Source organism: Falco peregrinus, chromosome 3 (genome assembly GCF_023634155.1).
Source record: "Falco peregrinus isolate bFalPer1 chromosome 3, bFalPer1.pri, whole genome shotgun sequence".
Lineage (NCBI taxonomy): Eukaryota > Metazoa > Chordata > Aves > Falconiformes > Falconidae > Falco > Falco peregrinus.
In genome coordinates, this window is record NC_073723.1 from 58,161,893 (window position 1) to 58,185,833 (window position 23,941).

General features: G+C 38.9%; 1 protein-coding gene across 1 annotated transcript in view; it reads right to left on the reverse strand.

Annotated features, from left to right (window-relative positions):
- The window catches only part of YES1 (YES proto-oncogene 1, Src family tyrosine kinase), a 52,887-nt gene that overhangs the window by 15,385 nt on the left and 13,561 nt on the right, over window positions 1-23,941 (reverse strand). The window contains exon 2 of the mRNA XM_055799526.1: window positions 3,003-3,275. Within this exon, the coding sequence (XP_055655501.1) occupies window positions 3,003-3,267 (265 nt within the window). The 5' untranslated portion in view covers window positions 3,268-3,275. The remainder of the gene's footprint in view (window positions 1-3,002; window positions 3,276-23,941) is intronic.

The window sequence follows — 23,941 nt, forward strand, 5'->3', positions numbered from 1 at the left end:
AACAGAACACAAAATCCCCACAGGAGGTTAGAATAATTGAGAGGGTTTTTTGAAGTGTGATTTATGAACTGTAAATGACTTAGAATACTCCCTAGAAGTTAACAGTTCCTAACCAAAGTTAAAAATCAAGATAGTTCTACCAATTTTTGCCTGCATTACTATCTACTACATGGAGCAAGAAAACTGTGGGTATACATACCATATTTGCACAAACAGGAAACACATGTTACGGAAATAAACCATCCCCAGAGAGTTCTTCGGCACATGAAGAAAATCAATACTTTCAAGTCACAATATCACAAAAGTTTTTAACTGCATATAAAGAAACTGGGAGACTCCAAGAACTTTGCACCAAGATGTACATCTAGGAAGATACTAACGTGGGAACCAGAGAGAGAGAACACCTCTAGACAATGTAGCACTAGTCAAAGTAATGGATTCAAATGTAAACCATGCAATGAAAGAATTATTGGTAATCATCAGTATTTGTGTACTCTTAAATATTTTTAAAGAAAGAATTGAAAAAGCTAACATATAATTCTTGGAAAGTTTTGATTCCAACACTTCAACTCTTCTGACTCCCAAGTGTTACTTACTTCACAGCAAAGAATAATAAAATATGGAGAACAGCATCAGCACAGAATATTCTAAACAGACACTGCTCAAATAGTTTTTGAAGTCTCTTCCAGCTGTTTTCTTTGTGAGTCACTGCAAGGTGATTTAGTTTAGCTGTTCAAGCTATTTGTGGTCAAAACATTTCCCTTGAAGTTTATCCTTTTGTTAGGTCAGTATTCCCATCCTCTAAGACTGGTTTTGGAGAGAATACTTTCTTGTTCAGCATGAGGATTATAGAGAATTATTGCTTACACAGCTTCATGGAAGGCAAGAACAGTGGTCCATTTTTCTGTTTGGATTTTCAGTAATATGAATTCTATGAATTCAAAGTATCTGATGACTGGGAATGTGTAATACAGGAGCAGCGTGACTAACTCAGATTTCTTCTCCTTTTCTGCTCTAGAGGAATAAAACATGGCTCAACTCTTTTCAGCCACCTCACTACGGGCCATGATGACAACCATATCATCCTCTTGTCAGACATCACTGATGGACTGGATAAGTACTACTGACACTTACGTCCTGTTTGACAAACTCATCTACTCTCCTCTCTTGCTAAACAAAGGGCCACAGAATGCAATCCAATGTTTTATTCATCACAAATACAAAGAGCTTACAGCCAGATGAAGTTTGTCATCTTACTCATTCACAAAACCACCCAATTATGATGGATCTGAAAATCGGTACTGAATATACCAGACAATTGCTAGTGCAATTCTATTTATTTATTTATAAAGTGTGTTTGTTTGTGGATGGGCTGACTGCACAAAAATGAGGAGGAATAATTATATATGCAGCATCATTTTACCTGATTGCAAAATGATAGGAACATTCACCCAAATTCAGCCTGCCTGCTGATAACTGAACTCACACTGATGAGGTATTAGCCTATCTTGTCATGAGAAATCTCTTCTGCTAACTCTGGTCCAAGATATAACATCATTAACTACCAGCAGGAGCAGGGACAGGCAAAGGAACATCCCTTCTGGTCTCTGCAGCAAAGGATCTGTGGTACCTGGCAGGGGGCTACATCCCTGATGTCTGGTAATGTCCAGGAGTGCCTGCACGCAACTGCTGGAGATTTCCACGTGAACAAAGAACCAGATCTAGTAAGAAGAAATACACAGAGTTCTTGGAGAAGATGAAACATTATAAAAACTGTCCTCAGTGGAGCTAAAGAATAAAAAGAAATGCTGCCCTTACTTCATTTCTGCATATGCTCATCCAAAACAGGGATTCTGAGCTGACTCAAAGATTTTGAGACTGGAGAGATGCTCATTTTAATTATTTGTTTTTTAATTAATTCCCAAAAAGGGACTACATTACCTGATAATTCATATTTGGTCTCCTGAATTGCTTGATGTCAAGGTCACAGTGGGTTTTCATGGATCTCAAATTTCTTGTGTTTAAAGGATTTTAAATGCCACTGTAACCAAGCAAACATTTAATCACTGTGATTTTGCTAACATTAGAAGTTTGTGGGAAAACTAGGAATAGACTAATGAAGAAATATTTACTGTGTTTTGTGCAGCGTCTGTGGAAAGCTTCTAGAATAAATTCCTTCCTCTCTCTCTCAAAAAAAAAAAAGAATCACAGCTTCCTCTCAAAAAAATCCAGTAAAACTACTGAAATTAGCCACGTGCACAAAATCAGTATTTTTGTAAAGTTTTTAAGATTTTCGTATAAAGGTGTGTTTGTAACATCAAATGTGTATATTGCTTTAAAATGCTGTATCATCAGAGACTTCGTATCTCAGCCAAGAAGGTCTCCGTGCCTTGTAAATTCTATTATTACATTTTCAACTTTGGTTTTAATATGACTATCAACGATGAGAATTCTTTGTTTCGCACATATTGTTCATACAGTAAAGTGCACAGAATATACCGCATATCCGGCTTAGCTTTATAAATGAACACATTTGATATTGCATTAATGTAAGTAAGTTAAAGCTAATGAAGTGTGTTTAAAAATCAGTTTAAAATACTTCCTGAATTTGAAGTGTTTTTCATTTTGCACCTCTCCAAAAGTTTAAAGCTATTATCCCATGTGCATCCATTTGTTGTCTCACACCTCCAACAGTTTAGAACCTCTAACACAAGTTTTTCAACTATTCCCATTACTGCCTTTAATGTCTTAAAGTTCTCTGTGCTATGATCCTAACTGTGCCTCCCAAAAAACAAAAGCCAAAACAGCCAAGCCTCAGTCACTGGTGAATATGGGCTGTAAAGATACTGAAAATCAGAAATCCCTAAAAGACAATTAATTTTAGATTTGCAATTTATTTCTGTGTGGCAAGGGGTCATAGTATTTTTTAATATGACTGCCAGCCTTTAATAGTTAATATTTTTATTAATAATAATAGCAGCATCAGTTTATGTAACACTCACCTGTTAAAGTACTAGGATATGGACTTGGCACAGCTGAAAATGAAGATGATGCTCCTCCAAAGGGTGTCATTCCTGAGGGCCCTCCAAAAGGAGTCATGGAATGACTATTAAAATTAACTGCTGATCCCTTTATTGACGGTGACTGTGTTGCTTGGCTGGAGTCTGATCCATAATGGCTGACATGGGAAATAACAGGTTCTGGAGTATTATCAGTTCTGTATTTCATGGATGGACCTTTATCTTCTTTGCTTTTAATGCACCCCATAGTTGCTTCTGTGAGAATGAAAGGAAAAAAAAAAAGAGATTCACCTCCATGTTGTGTCTTTTGATAGTTAACAGAGAATATTCCCAAAAAGTTCCCCAAAATGCTGATTTACTACTGTTTAAAAAAACCAAAACAACCCCCAGAAATTGCTACCACATGCAGACTATAAACTCTGATGAAAAAGAATCTAAGCCATTCCCAGACCAGAGAAGACCTAGTTACTTCCCCGTGCAACAACACGTATTAACAGCATATTTGATTATTCTTCAGCCCAGCTCCTTGGTGGACTGTAAATAGTAAAAAAAAAAAAAAAAGAGAGAGAGAGAATCAGGCAACAGATGAGAAAGACACTGAAGACTTCTATAGCAGGGTGGAAGGGGAAACAGATGTGACAAATCAGAGTAAATTATATAAAGCAAATGTAAAGCAATTATATGAAGAAAATGAGTGAGGCATTCCTGCTTTCTTTTTTATGCACCTGTGCAATAAGGTCCTGCCTGTCTGGTGGTATCATAACTAGTATCTTTAAAGATGTAGAGTTTTCATCCATTGCCCGTCCCCCAAATACGACTCACAAACAAACCTGGGATATTCAAAGCTAGAGGATAGGGTTAAGCTCTAGACTCTAGCTAGAATTCGAAAAGAATTTAGAAAAGTAATTACAACAACTGTAATGGTTTAGAAACTGAACCGCACCCAGACAGGTGACAATTTATAGGTCTGATGGCCCACGATTGCCACCACTACAGGCAGCCTGTGCCAGAGCTGTTCATCGAGGGCGACACCAATTACCTGCTGACAGAGGCAACCAGAGAGGAGCCATGTCACCAACAATTAAAATGACTATGTCTTAAGAAGTCCCCACCTGCCTTTTATTAGGTAGTGACAACTGATAAGAGGCATCCTCTGGCTTACCCCAGCTAGGAAACAAATCAGGAAGAAAAGAGGAGTCTCTATTAGAAACAGCACCAGCCTGGCATAAAAACTCCTGTATTATGGGGGCGGGAGCTAAAAATCTACTTTAACTTCAAAAGTATAAACCTCCACAAAAGCAGGAAATCAACTGCTCTGCATTCTCTTAACAAATCATTTTTTAAAAAAAAACAACTCAGCAGCAGCCCGGAGGAATAAATAAAAGTCTCTTGGTAACTACCACAACAGTTTCATGGACTCTAACTAGCAATTAGGGAAACACAGCGTTTCCCATTGTTTGTCTAACCATTTTCTCCCTTTTCAATTCTCTCTTTTCTTGTTAACTATTAGATGCAGAAATATGGAACAAAGTAACTCTTACTAAACAAATACTGCCTTAACACTGAGAGAAACCGATACCCTCTGTATAACTAACCATTACAATACCAAAGATACCGCAATTTCCTCAAGAACCATTAATCAGAGTTCTTGGATAGAAGAAGGTCCATATCTGGTGAAACACCATATGAAATTTAATGCTCATAAAGATTAAGAATACTCATCCTGTCAGTTCAGGCTCTAATGCTATAATGTAACACAACTACTGGTGCAGAAACAAGTAGCAACAAAATCAAATAACTGCATTTTTACAAATGTCACCCGAGTTTTACACAGAATAATGAATCATCATAAAAGCACATCCTTTTTTTTTACTTCTGATACTACTATTGCCAATTTATTAATTGTGCACAAATATTAACAGAGCAAGACTCAAATACATGCAGAATGTAATGTGTCTAAATACCTTACAAAAAGCACCTTACATTCTACAGTAGAAAGCCAGTTATTAATTCATGATACAAGTCAATCAAATACCCAACCACATAATTTTCATTTCTCTATCACTGCAAATAGACACTGTAATTTGAACCACTTTGTTTTGGCCATGTGGCTGCCTACTGTGAATTCTTGCCTGGCTCTGAGGCCTATTTCTTTGATTGTCTTTAAAGAAATGCAATCAAAGTTTTCTGCTAGCATTGAATAAAAGTCCATCATCACCTCTGCAAAAGTATCTTTGCTAACAGCACTGACTCCTTGCCTTTGGCTGAAAGTTAAGCATCACACACGATTCAAAAGTCCAGCACATTACTTATGTTAATAAAGTAGATTAGAAGGGAAATGTATGGACACTTGTACAATTAAGCATTAATCACAAATATTCTTCATCCTGGACAGTGACAAGGCTACCCTGTACTGCAATTATAACTGTTATCACCCATACATGCTCACCCACTTAAGCTGTGGGTACAGCAAGAAGGTACCTTTGGGACCTTGAGTGTGGCAAAGAAAAGCCCTTATTGAAGACCTGAATTCATTCTACAGAAATAGTCAGCATCTCCTCTCCCCTGCTTCTCCCCTCCCTAGCCACTTCACTGTTGTAAGTAATCTTCTTTCAGAGATTAAGAGATTAAGAGAGAGTCAATCAGCACTTCAAAAAGAAAGACATTTAGAAATAAGCAGACAAAAATTCAAAAGCTCTACTTTTATAACTGCCTACCCACAAAACAAAATTAAGGAAGCAAACTCCTTAGCTTCTAAAATAAAAAGCGTAGGTGGAAATTACTATAAAATACTGTGTAATGTATTTATGAGGAGGAACTAGAGGAGGGAAGATGACATAAACCAAGAGGGAGTAGTAAGGAAAGGAAAAATGACTGCCTACCCTATAGTGGAAAAGCCAACAACTTATTGTTTAGTCTTGTAATAAATTAGTGGAGAAAGAAAAAAAGTCCTTAAACATCCCTGGTATGCAATGTTGGATTTGCTTATTCTAGTACTGCATTTGTTATCAAAGATCTATGTAACTGAAACAAATTTACAACTATTTTTTATCACCCTTTGTCTGACCAGCAACAAAAGATTACAGAATACACTTCTGTCATAAAATTCATGGCTCTCTTTCGGAAGCACTGAACTCTTTGTAGAAATAGATACAGATGAGAAGCTCCTGTTTGCTCTGTAGAAGTCCATCTATTTAAAGAAATGCTGGCCCAAAGTATGTTATTCACAAGCCACTGATTTCCCATTAGTTAAATCGTTATTTTAGACCAGACTGGTGTCTGAAGAAAACAATTTAAGTAACTCCAGCAGCTTGTTCTTTCTTTGAAACAAGTAATCTCCTGTTGGTTTTGATTAGCATGCCCACACGTTTGTTGGAGGGGGTTGGTGGGGGAATCAGCCTTGCTGCAGGTTTATCAGGAAACCACGTTCAGCAAGGTATGGTCTAAAAGCAAGATAGATGAAAATAATCCCATGTTAGAATGTTTTCAAGAAGCAGCAGAAGCTAAAACGATTACTGTAAGGACAGCTGAAGGTTAGCAAAATGCCCCAAAAAATCAATACAAGAATGAGAGTACTCCAGGAAGCAGTCATCAAATGAGATTTTAGTGACATCTAATTTGACTTGGGTTTTTTGGAGAAGTCATACAAAGGGCAAAAAGTTCATTGTCATTCAATGCTCTACAAATGCCTCAGTGACACAGGACCCTTAATAACTCCTCTGCCAAATAAGAGAGCTCCAAGAAAGTCAATGCTGCCCTCTTATCTTCCCAACTCCATTTTATAGCAGAGCGCTAGATCACAAGGAAAGCTTTGTTCAACGGAAGTTTTTTAAAAAGTGTGGCCAGTAAAGTCTTTGTGGTGCGTTTTTTTTCTGCTTTCCTTTCAGAAGGATGACCTACCAGCCCAAGAAAAATGAGTTTCTCCTCAAAAGCCATGACATTCTAGGATAAATGTTTCCCTCGGGGTGTCTGCAGCCTTGTCCATCCAGCCCAGACACATGGGTATCACAAGGGAACCACTTGTTCATCCAATGTGTCTTTGTTCTTTCCAGTTGATAGTTACAGAAGTTACCTACTCACTGGTTCCTTGGGACACAGGCTCCGGGGAGTGCTTGAAGAAAGGTCTCCTATGGGTGTGAAGGAAGATGCTAGAGCTTTCTTTGAAAAGAGGTGATTTTAACTCAGGTGGATACAGACAACTGGTTACAGCTGGCTGCCTCAGAGCAAAGCAGTCTGCAAATGCCTGCAAACACTGTACTCTACCCATTGGCATCAATATTTTAAGGGCTAGATGTTAGCCTCTGAAATCCTGAAGACCAAAAGCTGCAAGAGCCTCATATTCGTTTGATTTGCCATAATGGATTTGGTAACAAAACCTGTTCATTAGAAAAAAACCCAAGATAATTCAGGAGTTTCCTCTTGGGGCCAACTTGAGGTACTGTTCTAATCCTGCACTTCTGTTAGGATGCAGCACTTCCCCAGATGCCTTTTGGAGACTTCATCATGATGTAAGGCCAGGAACAACAGCCACCTGTAGCCATTCTGATGTGCTGCAAAGGGAAAGACCTCTAGGGAGCTGTTCTCTTTTTAACCTCTAGACTAAAACAGGTACTAGAACCATACAAGAACTAAATGTAAGCGGTAGGGCAAAAGAAAAATCACTAAGGGGAAGGGCAGGTTGCAACATTTCTTTTTTCCATTCCTGGAACTGTTCATACAGCCAAAAGAGCACATAAATAATTTTTCACTATGAAGAAAGAGTCAAGTTAGAAAAACAAGCAAGTCAAATCTCTTTCCAGAAGGATAAAACAAGACTGCAAATATCCTCCTGCCCAAAACCAATAAAACAAACAAAACCCCCCAACTAATAAACAACCCTCCATGCTACATAACATAAAAAAGAATTTCATTTGAGGTTCCCAAATTGCTAATAAAAAGCTTTTTAACAAATTTGAAAGATTTCCACTGCTACTCTAGCTTCACTTCTGAGTTAGCAAAAAAAATATAAATAATTGTTTCTGTCAAAAAAAGAAACCTTCACTTCTCAAATGTGAAAGAAATATCTAACAAAAAGGTCATCTTAACTTTCAACTAAAGTCAAGATTTAAAGTTATTAAAATGTCATGCAATGACGAAGACAGAACATTCTGTGGGAAGTTTGCTAATGGACCCATTAGCTGACAGCTGACCATGGCTCACACAAGTGCAGAGCTGACTCTGCATGTCACTGGAGACATGTAACCTATACTGGGTTTTTGTACACAAGGCAAACAACGAAGAGCATCCACCAAACAGCTGTTTTCAGCTGGTGGTGTCAAAAACTCTTTTCTTAAGTGACATGGACTGAAAGAAAATAAGATAACCGGAAAAGAGGCTAACAACCTCTTTGGCTGTTAGCTTGGACAATACTTGTACAGTTTGGCCAATACTGAAACATCCAACTAATTCAGTCCATCTTTAACAGGTCACTGCTTTGGCATGAAAACGTGGGTGGGCTTTCTTGTCTACAAAGCAACCTGCCATGTTTGTAAAGGAAAATAAAGAATTGTCCCGTGTTCTTTGCAGAGTATACACAATTTTCAAAAATTATGCAGTTTTTACCATGTGATAGCTTATCTCTTATGAGCTGTCATAAACTGCAATACCACAAACAACCCATGGTATTTCAAAGAACGATGTTCTACTGTATTCTGTTTTATAATTAGCAATAACATCAATGTAACAACACCTTAGAGAGTCTGTATCATTATGCATTTAAAGTGCAACTAACATGACCCTGTAATTAACAATCTAATAAAGAGCAAAAAGTGAAGATAAAGGAATAAGCGTAAGAAGAACAGACACTGAAGCAAGGATTTAGGTTACTAGAATTTCAGTGTTTACCATGCATCTTTGTGCAGTTCTACCCAGAAAAGTAACTATAAAACAGTATTATTAGACTTTAGGTTGCCCACACACTAAAAATGTATTTAAAAGTAAGAAACATCCTTTTTATCACCGACTAATGCAATCTGAAAATTTTGATCCTAATGTTTCTACAGATCAAATCCTGCTTTTATCATGACTATAAAAACTTATCTAAGAAAAACTTCGGGGGCTGCTATGGTAATGCTTTTGATTTCATAGAAGCAGAACAAACCCCATATTGTTTGCTAATAAATCTACAGCTAGGAAACCCAGCAAAGCAAACAGAGGACTCTATACAAAGACAGAAAAAACAATGAGTACAAAATTGCTTTTCTAGATGGACAAATATTACACATTTCTGCTCTAGTTCATGGTTTTTACAGGAATCACAATTTTAAATCTGCATTAGATTGACAGACTGATCCTTCTATCTGGCTGACAAGACCACTACAACTGTGCTCTGAAGGAATACCAGATCTCGAAACACCACCTGGAAAATTAGGATAAGCAGGAATGGCATAAAAAAGAATAGGGTCCTTCAATCCTTCACGTCTTTACATTATTTTCTTGACTTTTTTTTTAATGGAAGCATAGAAGTATGATTCTTTGAGATTTAAATGGCTTAGATGTGGGAGACTTACTCAGATGTATCAGACTTTGGACACCATATCTATGAAGGAGACTGAGCATTTCCAGTCCTCCAGTTTGAATTGTCCCATACAAAGGCTTCTCTCCTGAAGAAGCACAGATGGAGCTGCCACAGCAGACAGTACAACCCTCACATCAATCCACACCAAGCCCTACCATCCAACTGCAAGGTCCCATTAGATGCCAGCTTACCAAATTGAAGGAAAAATTAACTACTGCAACAAGTTCTAACAAAAGAAGTAGAATTAAAGACTATCAGTCAGGCAAAGTCAGGAGAGATGTGGGCACTCTCAGTTTTTTGCTCATGTTCCCATCTTCCTTTTATCTGGACCAAACATGTAGGATCTCCTCCCTCTGTATTTGGACAGCTGAATCTATATGGACAGTCCTTCATTTTTAAGGCAGGCAAAGGCTGCGGAGCATTTTGGAGACAATGATCACATCATGGATGACACGTGGCTGGCTCTGCAAAATACACACTCGTAAAATTGTGTTTATTTATAACCAGTTTCACCTACACTATCTGAGATAGATTTCCTTTGACCAGATGTTGTACACAAGCATAGCAAGAGAAGGTGGCTTTTCCAATCAGATTAGTAAACAGTCAGGAAAGAAACTAGAGGTGGAAGAAAGCAAGCCTGCTGTAATTTTAAAGACTCCCCTAATCAAAGATGATCTAGTTCAGTATTCTGTCTTCAGTAGTGGCCTCTGCCTCTAACCAGGAGCTCTTCCTTCACCATGGGCCTGGGCATGGACTCTTGACAACGAAGACTGTTGTCTCTCTGTAGAATGAGTAACCAGCAGGGGATGCCTTAGAAGCTGAGAGGAGCAGGATAAGCATAAACTGCTACAACCTCCACCAGTCTGTAGCTCAGAAAGTCCACAGTCAGACGGCGACTAAGGACTCAGCTACATGATAAAAGTCCTACAGGTGTGACCTAGTTTATGAATTAAAACAAATGTAGTTATGTTGATGCAACATCTGCAGAGGATTTGCCTTTTAATGTAAGTACACTTTTACTTGAATTGTTTTATGCTGCCTGGTTTAAGTCAGAATAATCATAGCCAAGGAAATAAAAATAGACTGCTATAATGATACATCATAGCTTTCTGTTCTAGACAAGGCTTTTGAAAACCCACAGGAGGCAAGTGTTACAGCCAAAACCTGGACTGAGATCTTCCAAGTGCGAATGTAGTGGCCTGACTTTCAGTCTGATGCACCCGAGAAAGGCTTCCTCATCAAAGCTGCTCAAACACCTGAAAAAGCGTACTCCCATCAACAACCTCCTTGTCTTCCAGTTGCTCACATGAGCAATCTCTACTTCAGCTGTAAGCTGCCTACCCTGTGCGCAAAGCAAAAGAAAGCACAAAAGAAAGATGCTGGGTGGAAAAAACAAACAAACAAACAAAAAAATACCCAACACCCCAAACCCACCTGCAGTAGGCACAGAGCCTAGCAGGGGTAGGGTGGGGTGGGGTGTGTGTGTACCTGACTGACAGCCGAAGGGAGCTGCTTCTCACTTCAGAGCAGAGTGCAAGAAATATGTCAAATTTATATGTTTAAACTTAATTGTAAAAAAACCTACCAGTCACTAAATAGAAATTCTAGCCTAAGAAAGTTTGTTTTCAGGATCTATTCTGAATTTGCAGTGAAGTCAGCATATTGTTCACATCCAGAAAAAGTGAAAAATAATCCATGTTTTTGTACATCCAACAACAAAGCTGCCGACAAAGCGAAGGCAGATGATGCAAAAAACACAACCCTGATGGATACACAACCCTGATGGATACACAACCCTGATGGATACACAACCCTGATGGATACACAACCCTGATGGATTCATTTTCTTTATTCCAGTAGTCAAGATTACAAAAGGAAGATTAAATAAAATATCAGAATTGCAAAAGCAATTTTATCTACTGAAATATATAACACATATACATGAGACCATTTTTAAAATTCAGTTATGTCTAGCTATACAATTTCAAGCCTTTGACAGACATTTTCTCTGACAACAGATGATACCACAAACAACTAATATATTTTCTAGACAGCATTACTGCTGCTCCATTGTCTTGAACATCTAAATTAATAATTTATTAATTAAAAGAGTTAATAAATAAATGCAAGCAGAAAAGGACAATTCTGGTTTTCTTCAGTGCAACAGCTATTTTGATTAATCTGTAAATAATTACAATTATCTTAAAAATTACAAATCTGATATATGCAAGGTCTGGACAAAAGGTTGTTCCAGAATACAATAAGATGCATGTCATACCTTGTCAAAGCTATCTAGCCTGTTTCAGACATAATTCAGGAACAAATTTAAAAATAGAAAGATTTTGTTTTCATTGAATCCTATTTGGAAAACAGCAAAAAGTATGCCTGGTACCATAGAACATTATTATACATGCCATTTTCAACCATTCTATTTAAGTATTATTTACAAAAGAGATGCCTCCAAAAGTTATTTAAAAACAACTTATAATTATGTTTACTAAAGTAAATTAACATTCTGGCTTCCGGGTCTTGCAGCAGGAAGTAGGCAAACTGCCTTCCCAAGGGAAATCTGTGTTACAGAAAAAGTGAATTAAAACTTACATGGTAGAAAAACAATTTGCAGCATTTTTGTTCTGAAAAATTCTATAAAAATTTAAGCACTTTCTTACACATGAAAAAAGGACTACAACATTTTCAAGCTCCTAGAAATTCAGATTCTGAAATTTGTATGAATCTACAGTATGTTGGTGGACAAGAAACTCAACGTGAGCTGGCAATGTGCACTTGCAGCCCAGAAAGCCAAACGTGAAGACAGGCTGAGAGAGTTGGGGTTGTTCAGCCTTGAAGACGAGAAGGCTCTGGGGAGACCTTACGGCAGCCTTCTGTACCCAAAGCGGGCCTGCAGAAAGCTGGAAAAGGATTTTTAAAGGGCCTGTAGCAATAGGACAAGGGGTAATGGCTTTAAACTGAAAGAGGGTAGGTTTAGATTAGATGTAAGGAAGAAATTCTTTACTATGAGGGTGGCGAGACCCTGGGACAGGTTGCCCAAAGAAGCTGTGGGTGCCCCGTTCCTGGAAGTGTTCAAGGCCAGGCTGGATGGGGCTTTGAGCAACCTGGTCTAGTGGAAGGTGTCCCTGCCCATGGCAGGGGGGTTGGAACTAGATGATCTTTCAAAGTCCCTTCCAACCCGAACTATACTATGATTCTATCCAATTCTGTGATTTTTCTTCTCAGCTGGGCATACAATTTAAAATTACATTTTAAAATGACAGAGAAATTCAGTATTAGCAAGAATCCATTTGCAACTAATTTAGTCAGCTATGAAATACAAAGGAAAGGAACAGTCACAGGAACTCAAAAGATTAATCAAAAAAGGTTCAACAAATGATTGTTAGAACCACCCAAATTACAGCACAGAAACACTTTTTGCTAAGGAATCTCATGGAACTTAGATATAATTTGTGTGTTTGACACACTGTTACTTTACATGTGCACATAACCTGCTTTGTAGAGATTAATTTTCCCATCTACCGTTTGCCAAATGTCACCCTAAGTTGAAAGTAAGTTCCCCTTTATTCTCAATGTTATTTTATGCAAATATAATTGTCATAATTAGCATGTTAAGAAAAATCAGTAATTGAAGTATTTAAATCCAATTACTAGCAAAATGTTGCTTCTCATTTATTCAAGGGCCATATACCCAGATCTCCTTCAGCAATTAGCTCTTTGCTGAACAACAGGAATTTCAAGAAGCCAGCTGGAAAGTATCAATCTTTTGACTAAAACAAAAAGTAAAAGAATGCATAAATAATTACAACCACACATGTACATAGTTCTTCATGATTCAACAACTTATGTTTTCCTTTATACATAAAAAACAAGTGATAAGTACCATTAATTGTAAAGAAATTAAAAATTAAACAAAAAAATGTAAGGTAACACCTGCTAAATAACACCCTTATTAAAAGGGAAGAGCTGGATGACATGTTAATGAAACAAGAATTATTACCCTATTAGCTATCATTACTGCTGTTCTACTGCTTTCTATATTGACAGATATAATGGCATTCATAGTCAAGAAGACCAGGAGAAATTACCTTAACTAGCTTCTCAGGCATCTTGCACAATAGAGACCATAGGGCTGCCCTAAATTAATTTCTCTTGTTATGGTTTTTAATGTACACAGATGCTCCAATTCATTCAAAGTGACCTGTTATGGAAAGCTCAGCCACACTGGATGAGTTCTAAATTTACACACAGTAACCATTAAAGTACATGGCTTGGGTCCCATCTGAATTTAATGCCAGCATCCAGCCAACAGTCTTGTTACATCTTTGCCTTGGAGTCCTACCACCACACCGTTTCTGTTCCTTGCGTAGGCAAGTAGATCATGGCTCTCTTCAACCTTGCCCTTGGCAAGGCTGATGCAGTCCCACAACACTCCAGTCTAGCAACTGGGTTTCCAGTCACTCAGCTATCTCATTTTCCCCAAGGTCCCTCAGCTTTTTCAGTGCCTCCCCATTAACAGTGATCACCAGGGACACGTGGTATTCCAGGTAAGGGCTATTACTTAATCCTTTGTTCACAGAATTATAGAACAGTCTGGGTTAGAAGGGATCTTCAAAGGTCATCTAGTTCCAGCCTCCATGGACACGGGCTTCTTCAACCAGACGAGGTTGCTCAAAGCCCCATCCAGCCCGGCCTTGAATGTTTCCAGATATGGGGGATCTACCACCCCTCTCTGGGAAACATCTTCCAGTGTTTCAGCACCCTCATAAGTAAAGAATTTCTTCCTTACATCTAATCTAAACCTACCCTCTTTCAGTTTAAAGCCATTACCCCTTGTCCTATCATTACAGGCCCTCGTAAAAAGTCCTTTTCCAGCTTTCTGCAGGCCCCCTTTAGGTACAGAAGGCTGCTGTAAGGTCTCCCCAGAGCCTTCTCATCTTCAAGGCTGAACAACCCCAACTCTCTCAGCCTGTCTTCACAGGAGAGGTGTTCCAGCCCTCTGACCATGTTTGTGTCCCTCCTCCGGACCCGCCCCAGCAGGTCCCTGTCCCTTCCAGTGCCGAGGCCCCAGAGCTGGAACAGCGCTGCGGTGGGGTCTCACCAGAGCGGGGCAGAGGGGCCGAACCGCCTCCCTCGACCCGCTGGCCACGCTTCTTCTGGTGCAGCCCAGGGTACGTTTGACTGCCTGGGCTGCCAGCGCACACCGCCGGCTCATGTCCAGCCTTTCATCCACAAGTGCTCCCATGTCCATCTCCACAGGGCTGCCCTCAATTTGTTCCTCCTCCAGTCTGTAATTGATACTGGGAATTGCCCTGACCCAGGTGCAGGACCTTGCACTTAGCCTTGCTGTATTTCATGATATTCACATGGGCCCATTTGAGACTCTAATATTAGTTTATTTTGGCAGCAGCCACTGTTCCTTATGATTCTCAGGTCTTTTTTAGTACTGCTCTAGAACAGACATTTCCACATACTGAAAATACGTCCCACATCTATCTTTCTAGAAGTACAATAATAATCTTGCTGTACTAAACAGGCATGACTCTCAACTAGTCCAGATTAATCATGGAGCCGTGAGACCAAATTTGGGGGAAAAAAAAGTAATTATCACTCATCTGAAAATGGGGACAACATGACACAGTAGAAGTCTCACCATTACCCTATCCAGGGCTTCTTACAATTATCTCCAATACTCCACTGCCCTGTTCACCATCTACCCTGTGAGCACCTGGCACTGTTTTGCAGCGTGCATGGAGCTCAGCCATGCAGCAGCTCTACCTTCCGAGCTCACCCGCTTCTGCAGGAGAAAGACATTTCTGCTGCACCTCAGCAAGCACACTGCAGAAGGAAAGCACTCATATTCTTCTTGTCTTGGGAGGCAAAACTGGCTCCTGCTCCCCCTCTCCCTCAAAAAAAAATAATCTTAATTCTTTGCTTTCCAAACCAAAGTGTTACTTTCCCTCATGTTCATGTTGTTTCATTTGCCTAAGGAATCAAAATACTTAACTCTTTCCAGCTCTAGACTTACAATTCGAGTGACACGTACGAGGTGTACCAAGCCTGCAATGATGGCACGTAACGGAAAACCACATAGCATTCACTTCCCATTCTTTGCTGGCTTTCCTTTAGACTCATCTTCTGATTTTTCCTCTACTAATTAAAACTGTTGAAAGGGGTTTAAACACAGTTCATAAAAGCATCTCTGAAAAAGATATCAAAGACAAACTCTTCCTGAGGGTTTTTTATTTGAAACAAAGGGGAATGAACCGTCTCAGCATTTCTTGCGATGGGGAGGTTTATCAAAATACAGCTCAATAAAATGTTGAAGTCTTCAGACATCTTCTAAGGACGTGTTAAAGAACACCACTTTCTGTTTGTCTTTTAAGTACTTCCATATTAGGCAATGGGCCTTCCCTCTAATTTAGCATTTTACAGCTCAGATTACTCTCTACCAAGCAGGCAACACAATCCAAGCGTGAACACAGATGAACTAGTCAGCAGCATGGAAAACGCATTATCGCTCACCACTCTTCAAAGATGTGCAAAGTTAACAGGGTTAAACCACGACATGAACACAGCTGGTAACTTGGTAAGTTAGCTGCTGGACAAGATACAAAGTAAAACAGGAATAGATGAGAGAGAGAAGAGCGCGAAAAGGAGAGTGAAGAGATGCTAGAGCAACAACTGGAGTGCTATGAGCTCTGTTTAAAAGAAGAAACAGCATTAGGAATCAAAGAAAAAGAAAAGAGCAATAGAAAATAGTTTTGATACATTTAATGTAGGTAAATACTGTTAACCTACAATAGGGTATACCACAGCACGAAGACATCTTTCAGTTTTTACCGACACGTTCAGATAACACTCTTCAAAACAGGTAAGTAAAATGCATTGGCCATTTTGTGTTCCCAGTCATTCTGGTACCTCGTTTTCAGGAGTATACAATGTATATTTAAAGATTCTCTTCAGGCTAAGTAACTACTAGTTTAGCAGCAAATTTTCTTGTTCTTAACCAGTAAGCAGAGCTTTTAGCAATACTCTTTTGACTCCAAAACTATTGCCAGAAGGAAGAACAATTTCCATTTTAATTAAATGTTAAATTGAAGGGTGGGAGGAAGATACTAGGGATTCAGCAGAAGCATGCATGTCAAACAACTTACTCCTCAGTAACTTCCACGAGGTATTTAAATTTTGGTCACTGGTCAGAAGGACTTAAGTTACAAGTAATAATGAAGGAACCAACAAAATAACAATATTCAAAAAGAATTAATGCTGCCTGATAGAAACACTGTAATGACAGAACTTTTCCTCTTCAAAAATAAGCAGCATGCTTAAAAGAACGAAATATGTACCTTGCTGCAGATTCAACAAGCTCAAACTGCAAATTTCAACAAAACCAAGTATTTATTAAATAAAAATTAAAAAATAAACATTTACGATTATTTTATTTTACCATGTTCCCATAAAACAACAGAAAGGGAAGGAAGCCCTGTTCCATGTCTCTCCTGGAGGGTAGACAAGAGGTATTTTATGTACTTTCATGTTATCATCTTATTCAATTCAGTGTTCTGGTTCTTCTTTTACTGATCCAAACTAATGGTTTACAATACGTAAAAAACTTGTATTCCTCACTTCTCACAAGCTTAAATAGGAAGCTGTGTCTAAGAGAAGGTTAAAGGTGCTCCCTATCCAGCAGAAATGGGATTTCTTTGATAAGCCTCAAATCTTCCGTACTCCAAAAATTCCTAAAATCCTCACCAGTTTTATAAACTTTGTGCTTCTAAATGTCATCTTTCAAGAAGGAAGCAATGCAATACTATCATCCCACAAATCAGCTTTAAGAATCAGTTTTGCAAATTTTTAAGCACTCTCTTCTAGACTAAACACAAAATGCATCTGCTGAAAAACAGGTTCTGCTGTTTGCAGCAATTTGTGCACTGCTCCCTGCCAGAACCCACTGCTATTCAAAACTATAATACTAAGAGTGATAACCCTGAGGCTGAGCAGAATTAGAAGTAAACACCTGTACCTTCAGCCACTGGAGGAGTGGCATAGTTCACTGGCAACGGGTCTAAGGACAAGTAAGATCTGCATAATACAGCACTAAAACCCCAAATATACAGTAAGAAGAAAGGAAAAACGAGAAGGGAGTCACTTCCCTGGAACAGTCTATAGGGAAGAAGTAGGTAGCACTTCATACTTCTACCAAACACTGGATGTAATTCAACCTGAAGAAGGGATATTGTCCCCAAGCAAAGTCAAGTGGCGAGCTCAGCAATTGCTCCTCATCACACAAACGGACAGGTCTGCATTTCTGCTCATACAACACCCAGCCTTAAACTGCCACATTAGGGATGGGGAGAACTATGCAGCCGTTCCCAGCTGGTAGACTGCTGGGGTTTTTACATCTCCTCTTGTAGGAAAGGTGCTTCTTTCTAGGAGTACCAAGCAACTTCTATTTGACAAACACTCTGCTACTGTTAAGGGCTGCCAATGTGCTTCATCTGTCCTTGTATCTTCCTGAAGCATGTCATGGCTGTGACTTCTGACTTTTGCTATTTCTGTTAGAGAGCTAAGAACTGTTCTACATTCTTGTCAGTACAAATAAGGAGTCCACACAATATCTGTACAGCACCCAGTTCTCCCAGCTGGGAACCCCACTTCAGTTCCCAGTTTCTAACCAGTCATTTCCCCTAAGCTCCTAGTGGGGAACTCCTCCTCCCTCCATGTTTGTATCTGGTGGAGGAAACTGTTTGAAGGATGCACGTTGCTATGAAATACATAACCTGAAATGTCGTTATAAGTTTTATTCTAATCCCAAACTACTTTTCCAGAATATTCAGGCTGATGTAGGAAATAAAATAATACTCACTTTCATGTAAAAACATACAAACCCAACGTATTTGACAGAGCTCCATCAGCCTTTGATATATAACTGAATATAAGTATAACCAATAGGATAGAAAAATAGTAGTAGTCCAATAGCAATGGGATTGTAGTCATTTCTTAGTTTTGATTCAGCGGTAAGGATAGAGTCTGATGGCAGGACTTGATCACTGTGATCAAGAGGATAAAGTTGCCTCAAATTATGACATAAAAAGCAAGAGTTCCCAAAAGTAAAGAAAGAGAAAACAGCAGGAGACTGCCACTGACAGGAATCAACACAAACAGAAAAAAAGAAGGGGGGAAGATTAGGAGTTTTCAAGCATGGCAGAGTGACCAAGCATAGCACAGCATGAAAAGTACCTAAAAAGGATACCAGCCATTCCAAGTATCTGCTCCAGACAAAAACAAACAAAAATTAAGGAAGGTATCTGCACTGCCTATCTTTTGGTCCTGAAAATTTGAAGGCTGGCTCACCTTACACAGGCTTCCTGTACAACCAATGGAGGGACAACACACTCCTCTAGAGGAACAATGATTTTAAGGACACGGGAATATTTATTTTTCTTTCAATCCCTGACATCTAACAGAAAGTTTAGAGCAGAAAAAAAATAACTGTGTTATATGCCCTGCTCTTCCCACTATGCTAGTGCCTGTCATCATTCCCCCACCCCAAAAATCAAACCAGTTGGCAACAAGACTAATCAGATAGCTTTGCAGAGCTAGATGCTTAGAAATTAGGCAGTGTGAATATACCCTACTTGTTAAGTTTCTGCCACAAAAACCTGCTTTAAACACCACAACATGTGAAATCGGCTACAGAGTGCTGACTTTAAATCTCTGAAACCTAATTTATGGAAGAAAACAAAAGACTTCTACTCAATTGCTGTGCCAGTCAAGCTAGTGCTCTTTCAAATAATTGTCTAGTTTAAACTAATGAAATTTATATTCAGTAATGGACTTCAGGTGGAATTCATCTTCCAAATTTAGACATCCATATGGGGGTGAGATGAATCATGCAGTGAAAGTGTTTATTTCTCTCCACTGACTATAAAGCGAGCCTACAAAACTAGCTCACATATAGGCAGCCAACCCTGGTATTCACCAACCTGTCTCCTGATAGATAATGCTCAACTGTATGCTGCACAGCATGCTAATCATCGTGTATCACTGAATCAAAAAATCAGGCTAGAAAAGTTTTCTTTCAACAAGGTGAGAAGCAGCATTGCCCTAAATTAGCATGTGGAATTAGCTTAAGTTGTAAGTAAACACTAGCAGTCACTACTTTCCCCTTGTGCAACAGTTAGGGGTCTGCTAGTGGAAAAATAAGCACACCTTTCAAATAAAACCCAACGCATCTGACATCTTTGTATAAATCTTAACACCAGCTGAATATGAAAGGAGTATTTTAAAATAATGCACCCACCCACAGAAAGCTATCCAGAAGCGTGTATCTTCATAACCTGATGCATAACTGGATGAAAACATTACTAAGTCTACTAATTGCCTAAATGTTAAGAATGTTTCTACAGAAAGCAGGGACTTAGGATTCAAAAACTAGTGACACAGTCAAGTGTACTACTAAATCAAACTAGTCTATTAAGGTTGAACCTTCTGTGATTTGTGCAGCTGCCACCTTAACAAAAGGAACAGGGCAGCTGTATTAAATAGCAGCCTCTTGTTTCAAATAGTGTGAATCTTCTCAAATGCATTATTTTTGTTCAGCACAACGTCCTCTTAGCATTACTTCTCCATTTATGAGTAGAGAGGTCCCTTGATTATTTCAATAGTCATTACAGACACAAAGAAGTATATTTTTATTGATAAGCTTGGCACATACAACAGAGATACAGGGGCTTAGCATATCTGGAGGAGGAAAGGGCAATACAAAATCACCGCAAAGGAGTCTGAAGGGACAGCAGAAACAACCAGCCTACAGACAGCCCAGACCATGCATTTGTTCAATCAATGCCCACTCAAACGCCTTTTAAAATATGTCTTTCCCTAAAGGGCCTCTATTGCATGCAGAGCATACGAGAGAGATGCAATTGGAAGCGCATCCATTACATGACCAAAAAAGTACTATGCAGCAGTAAGAAGATGAAGTCGTATGAAATTAAGCTATTGACTCGACTCACATGTACCTGCAGTCCTACCCCTGCTCTGAATATGATCCTTGTTTCATGGAGATTTTTATATTTTGGTAGCATATACAAGGTCACACAAAGAGAAAAGTATATAATCAGTAGCCCTAAGACACCTTCTAAATAGGTTAACACCCCATTTTGGGCCAAAGTTTGAATGTTACTGCTGGAAAGGATTCTAGAAAAAGAGTAACACAAAAAACCCAGGGGAGGTAGGCTTTACAACAAGGGAAAGGCTGAACTGAGCTAGACCCAAAGGTCCATGTTCATTCAAATACCCTCTCACTAACAGCAGCCAATAACAGATACAGAGCGACGCATGTAAGAAGAAAACAAATATATAGTAATACTTCCCCAGAATACCCCCTGAGCCCCCAACAGTTTGCAGCAGCAGGATTTCCTGGACAAGAACAGGTATTTGCATTTGATGATTCTTCCACAAAACGGCAGTTTCTCTCTGCACTAATATAATGTTTAGCCTCTTTAAATTCCTGAGGCAAGAAATCCTATAGCTTAATTACACGTTCTGTCGAGAACGACCTCCTTTTGACTGTTTTCAATTCATCAGCTGCTAGTTTCATTAGATACCTCTTAGTGTGTGCACACTAAAGACAGTGAATAAACACTCTATTTATGTCCCATTGGCTGCTGAACACTTTACAGAATTCTGTCACACCACATTTTGATCACCTTTCCTACTGAATTCTTACTGCTCCTCTTAAAGAGACTGTTTCATATTTCAGATTTGCTCTTCCTAAAAACTTGAACTATGTTCTTTTTGAGATGGTGGCAGGGGTAGGGGTAAGCAGGGCAGAACTACACAAGATAATTCAATTTTTTAAAAAATTACTTTTTTAAACAGTATAATCATTATTCTCCCTTTCTCTCCTAACCATTTCTAGTGGCAATAATCAGCTTTGAGCTCATCTTTTTATATAAGGCAAGCTTGCTTCTCCCCACCTCCAAATACACCACATGAAGCAATTTATGCGAAATTTCATCTGCCATTTTGAAGTCCGGTTGCTGAGCAATGTCAAATCCTTGTGCAGCACTAAGGTCTGCCTTTGCATCTGCTACCCGTCAGTAGTCTGTGAGCTCATGTTTCTTCTTTATCCTTTATGAACTTGAACGTTCTCCACTACCATAACCCTGGAGAACTGTTAAATGGAACCCCTCTCCACTCTGTTTCCTCCAACTGTCCCTTTCTTTTATTTTAGTCATTAAGTTAATCACAGAAAATCCTCTCCCCTATCCCATGGCTGCTTAGGTTCTTCAAAATTCTTTGGTGGGGGCCCTTGTCAAATGCCTGTCAGACATCCAAGTAAACTATTTCTGTCAGATCTTGCTTATTCATGTGCTTGTCTTCAAGAAACCTCCAGTGAGTTTGCAAAACATGACATCCCTTCACAGCAGGCTCTTAATTCTTCCTCAATACATCATGTTTATCCATGTTATCTTCATTATTATTTTGACTGATTTCCTTAGAACAAATGTCAGGCTTAGTGATCTGCAGTTCCCCAGATCTCTTCCTGGAGCCCTTTTTTTTTTTTTTTTAATAAAATCAGTGTCACAAATGTATGTAGGTCATATATAAATGAACTTACACCTTAGCTAGATCTTGAATTTGTTGCTAACTGTCTATGGTACAATGAACCTTGCTTGCTTGCCATTTGGAAAGCTCGACTACTTGCAAAAGCAAGCCTCTCTAAAGACATGCAAGCGGGTTGGTTTTTTTCCTTAGAAGGTTTAAGCAGGATCTTTGGGAAGATCAGTACATGATAAAGATTTACCATAACAGAAATACTACAAACATTTAGTTGTATCAGAAGAACTCTCTTACCTTTCCAGTCTGTAAATGACAGTTCCAGAAAGATAAGCTCCTGTGCAGCAGTAGCCATTCAATAATTTAATAGCTGTCCTAATTACCACAAAACACAAATGAGCTTGTGAAAACATAGTTATTCATTTGCAAATGAGGCAGTGTTCAAAGGGAAGTATAACTTCTAACATATTGGTATAAGACTGGAACTGAGAACCTCTGCAAAATTACAACTAACAAGCAGGCAACTTGAGACAAAGACTAAACCAAGCCAACTTTCAACATACACAAGTATTTTAATTCTCAACAGTTTTGTGAAGTTGCACTTTTGTTTCACAGGGTTTCTAAGTGCCCTCTAAATTTCAAGTCCAAGTTCACCCAAGTTTTCTTCAGCATAGTGCTTTCATCTTATTTTTCACTTGCAAGTCCAAAGACGAAGAATTGAAAATGAGTCCCATCTTACTTAACTGATGAGGTGCCTTTCTGTGAGGCAAGCTCAAATGCTAGGTTTCATGGTGACCATATTTCTATTGGTAGAATGTTAAAGTTATTCATAATAGTGTGTTTAAATCCATATACAACTGTTTCAGCTCCTTTTTCACCTCTACATTTTTTATTAATCTAACGTAAGTTTGTAGTTCTAACACCAACAGAACAGCAGCATGGATTCATCAATTCAGTATGTTTAGTCAAATGCAGGGACAAAACCAAAAAGCCCACCTCTTATCACCACTGGTAAAGAGACGTTGGAGCAAGCCTAGCATTCATATCCTAAATTTTTACAGCATTAAGAAGAAAAAAAAAAATTACCCTATCATAGACACTGAAAAAAATACCTTTCCAAATACCAGATGAAAACATTTCCTTGACTTAAAAGCCTCTGTTGCTGCTAGTCTTCCATGCAGCAGAGAAGTTAACGGTATCCTCACCACTGCTGCCATGGGAGTGGGGAGAAGATACAGAAGACAATATAGCCATAAACAGACTTGATAATAACAGCAGAAAGCTAAGAAACCCAAGAGAACAATGCAGTTGCAGAGTTATCTCCCCCCTCCCCAAGTGGTCATAAGAAAGCTGGTAGAAACAGAAAAACATTTGGCTGTCAAAACAAACAAAAATATTCTGCTTTTCAACACTTGTGTTCTGTTTCATTTCAACTACTACACTTACTGTTGTGGCCCTATTAAATTCTTTCATGAAAATCACAGAATAGCTGAAGTTGGAAGGGACTTCTGAAGGATGCCTACTCCACCCCGCCCTGCTCAAAGCCATTTAAACAATGGCATGTTGCTCAGGGCTGTGTCCAGTTCGCCAAGGACAGAGGCTACACAACATTTCTGGACCACCTGTTCCAGTGTTCACTCTTACAATAAAAAATCTCACATTTTATCCTTAAGTTTAAATGGAATTTCCTGTACTACAATTTGTGCCCATTGTCTCTTGTCCTGTCAGTGGACACTACTGAGAGGAGCCTGGCTGTGTCCTTTTTCATCCACCCCAGCAGGTATTTAAA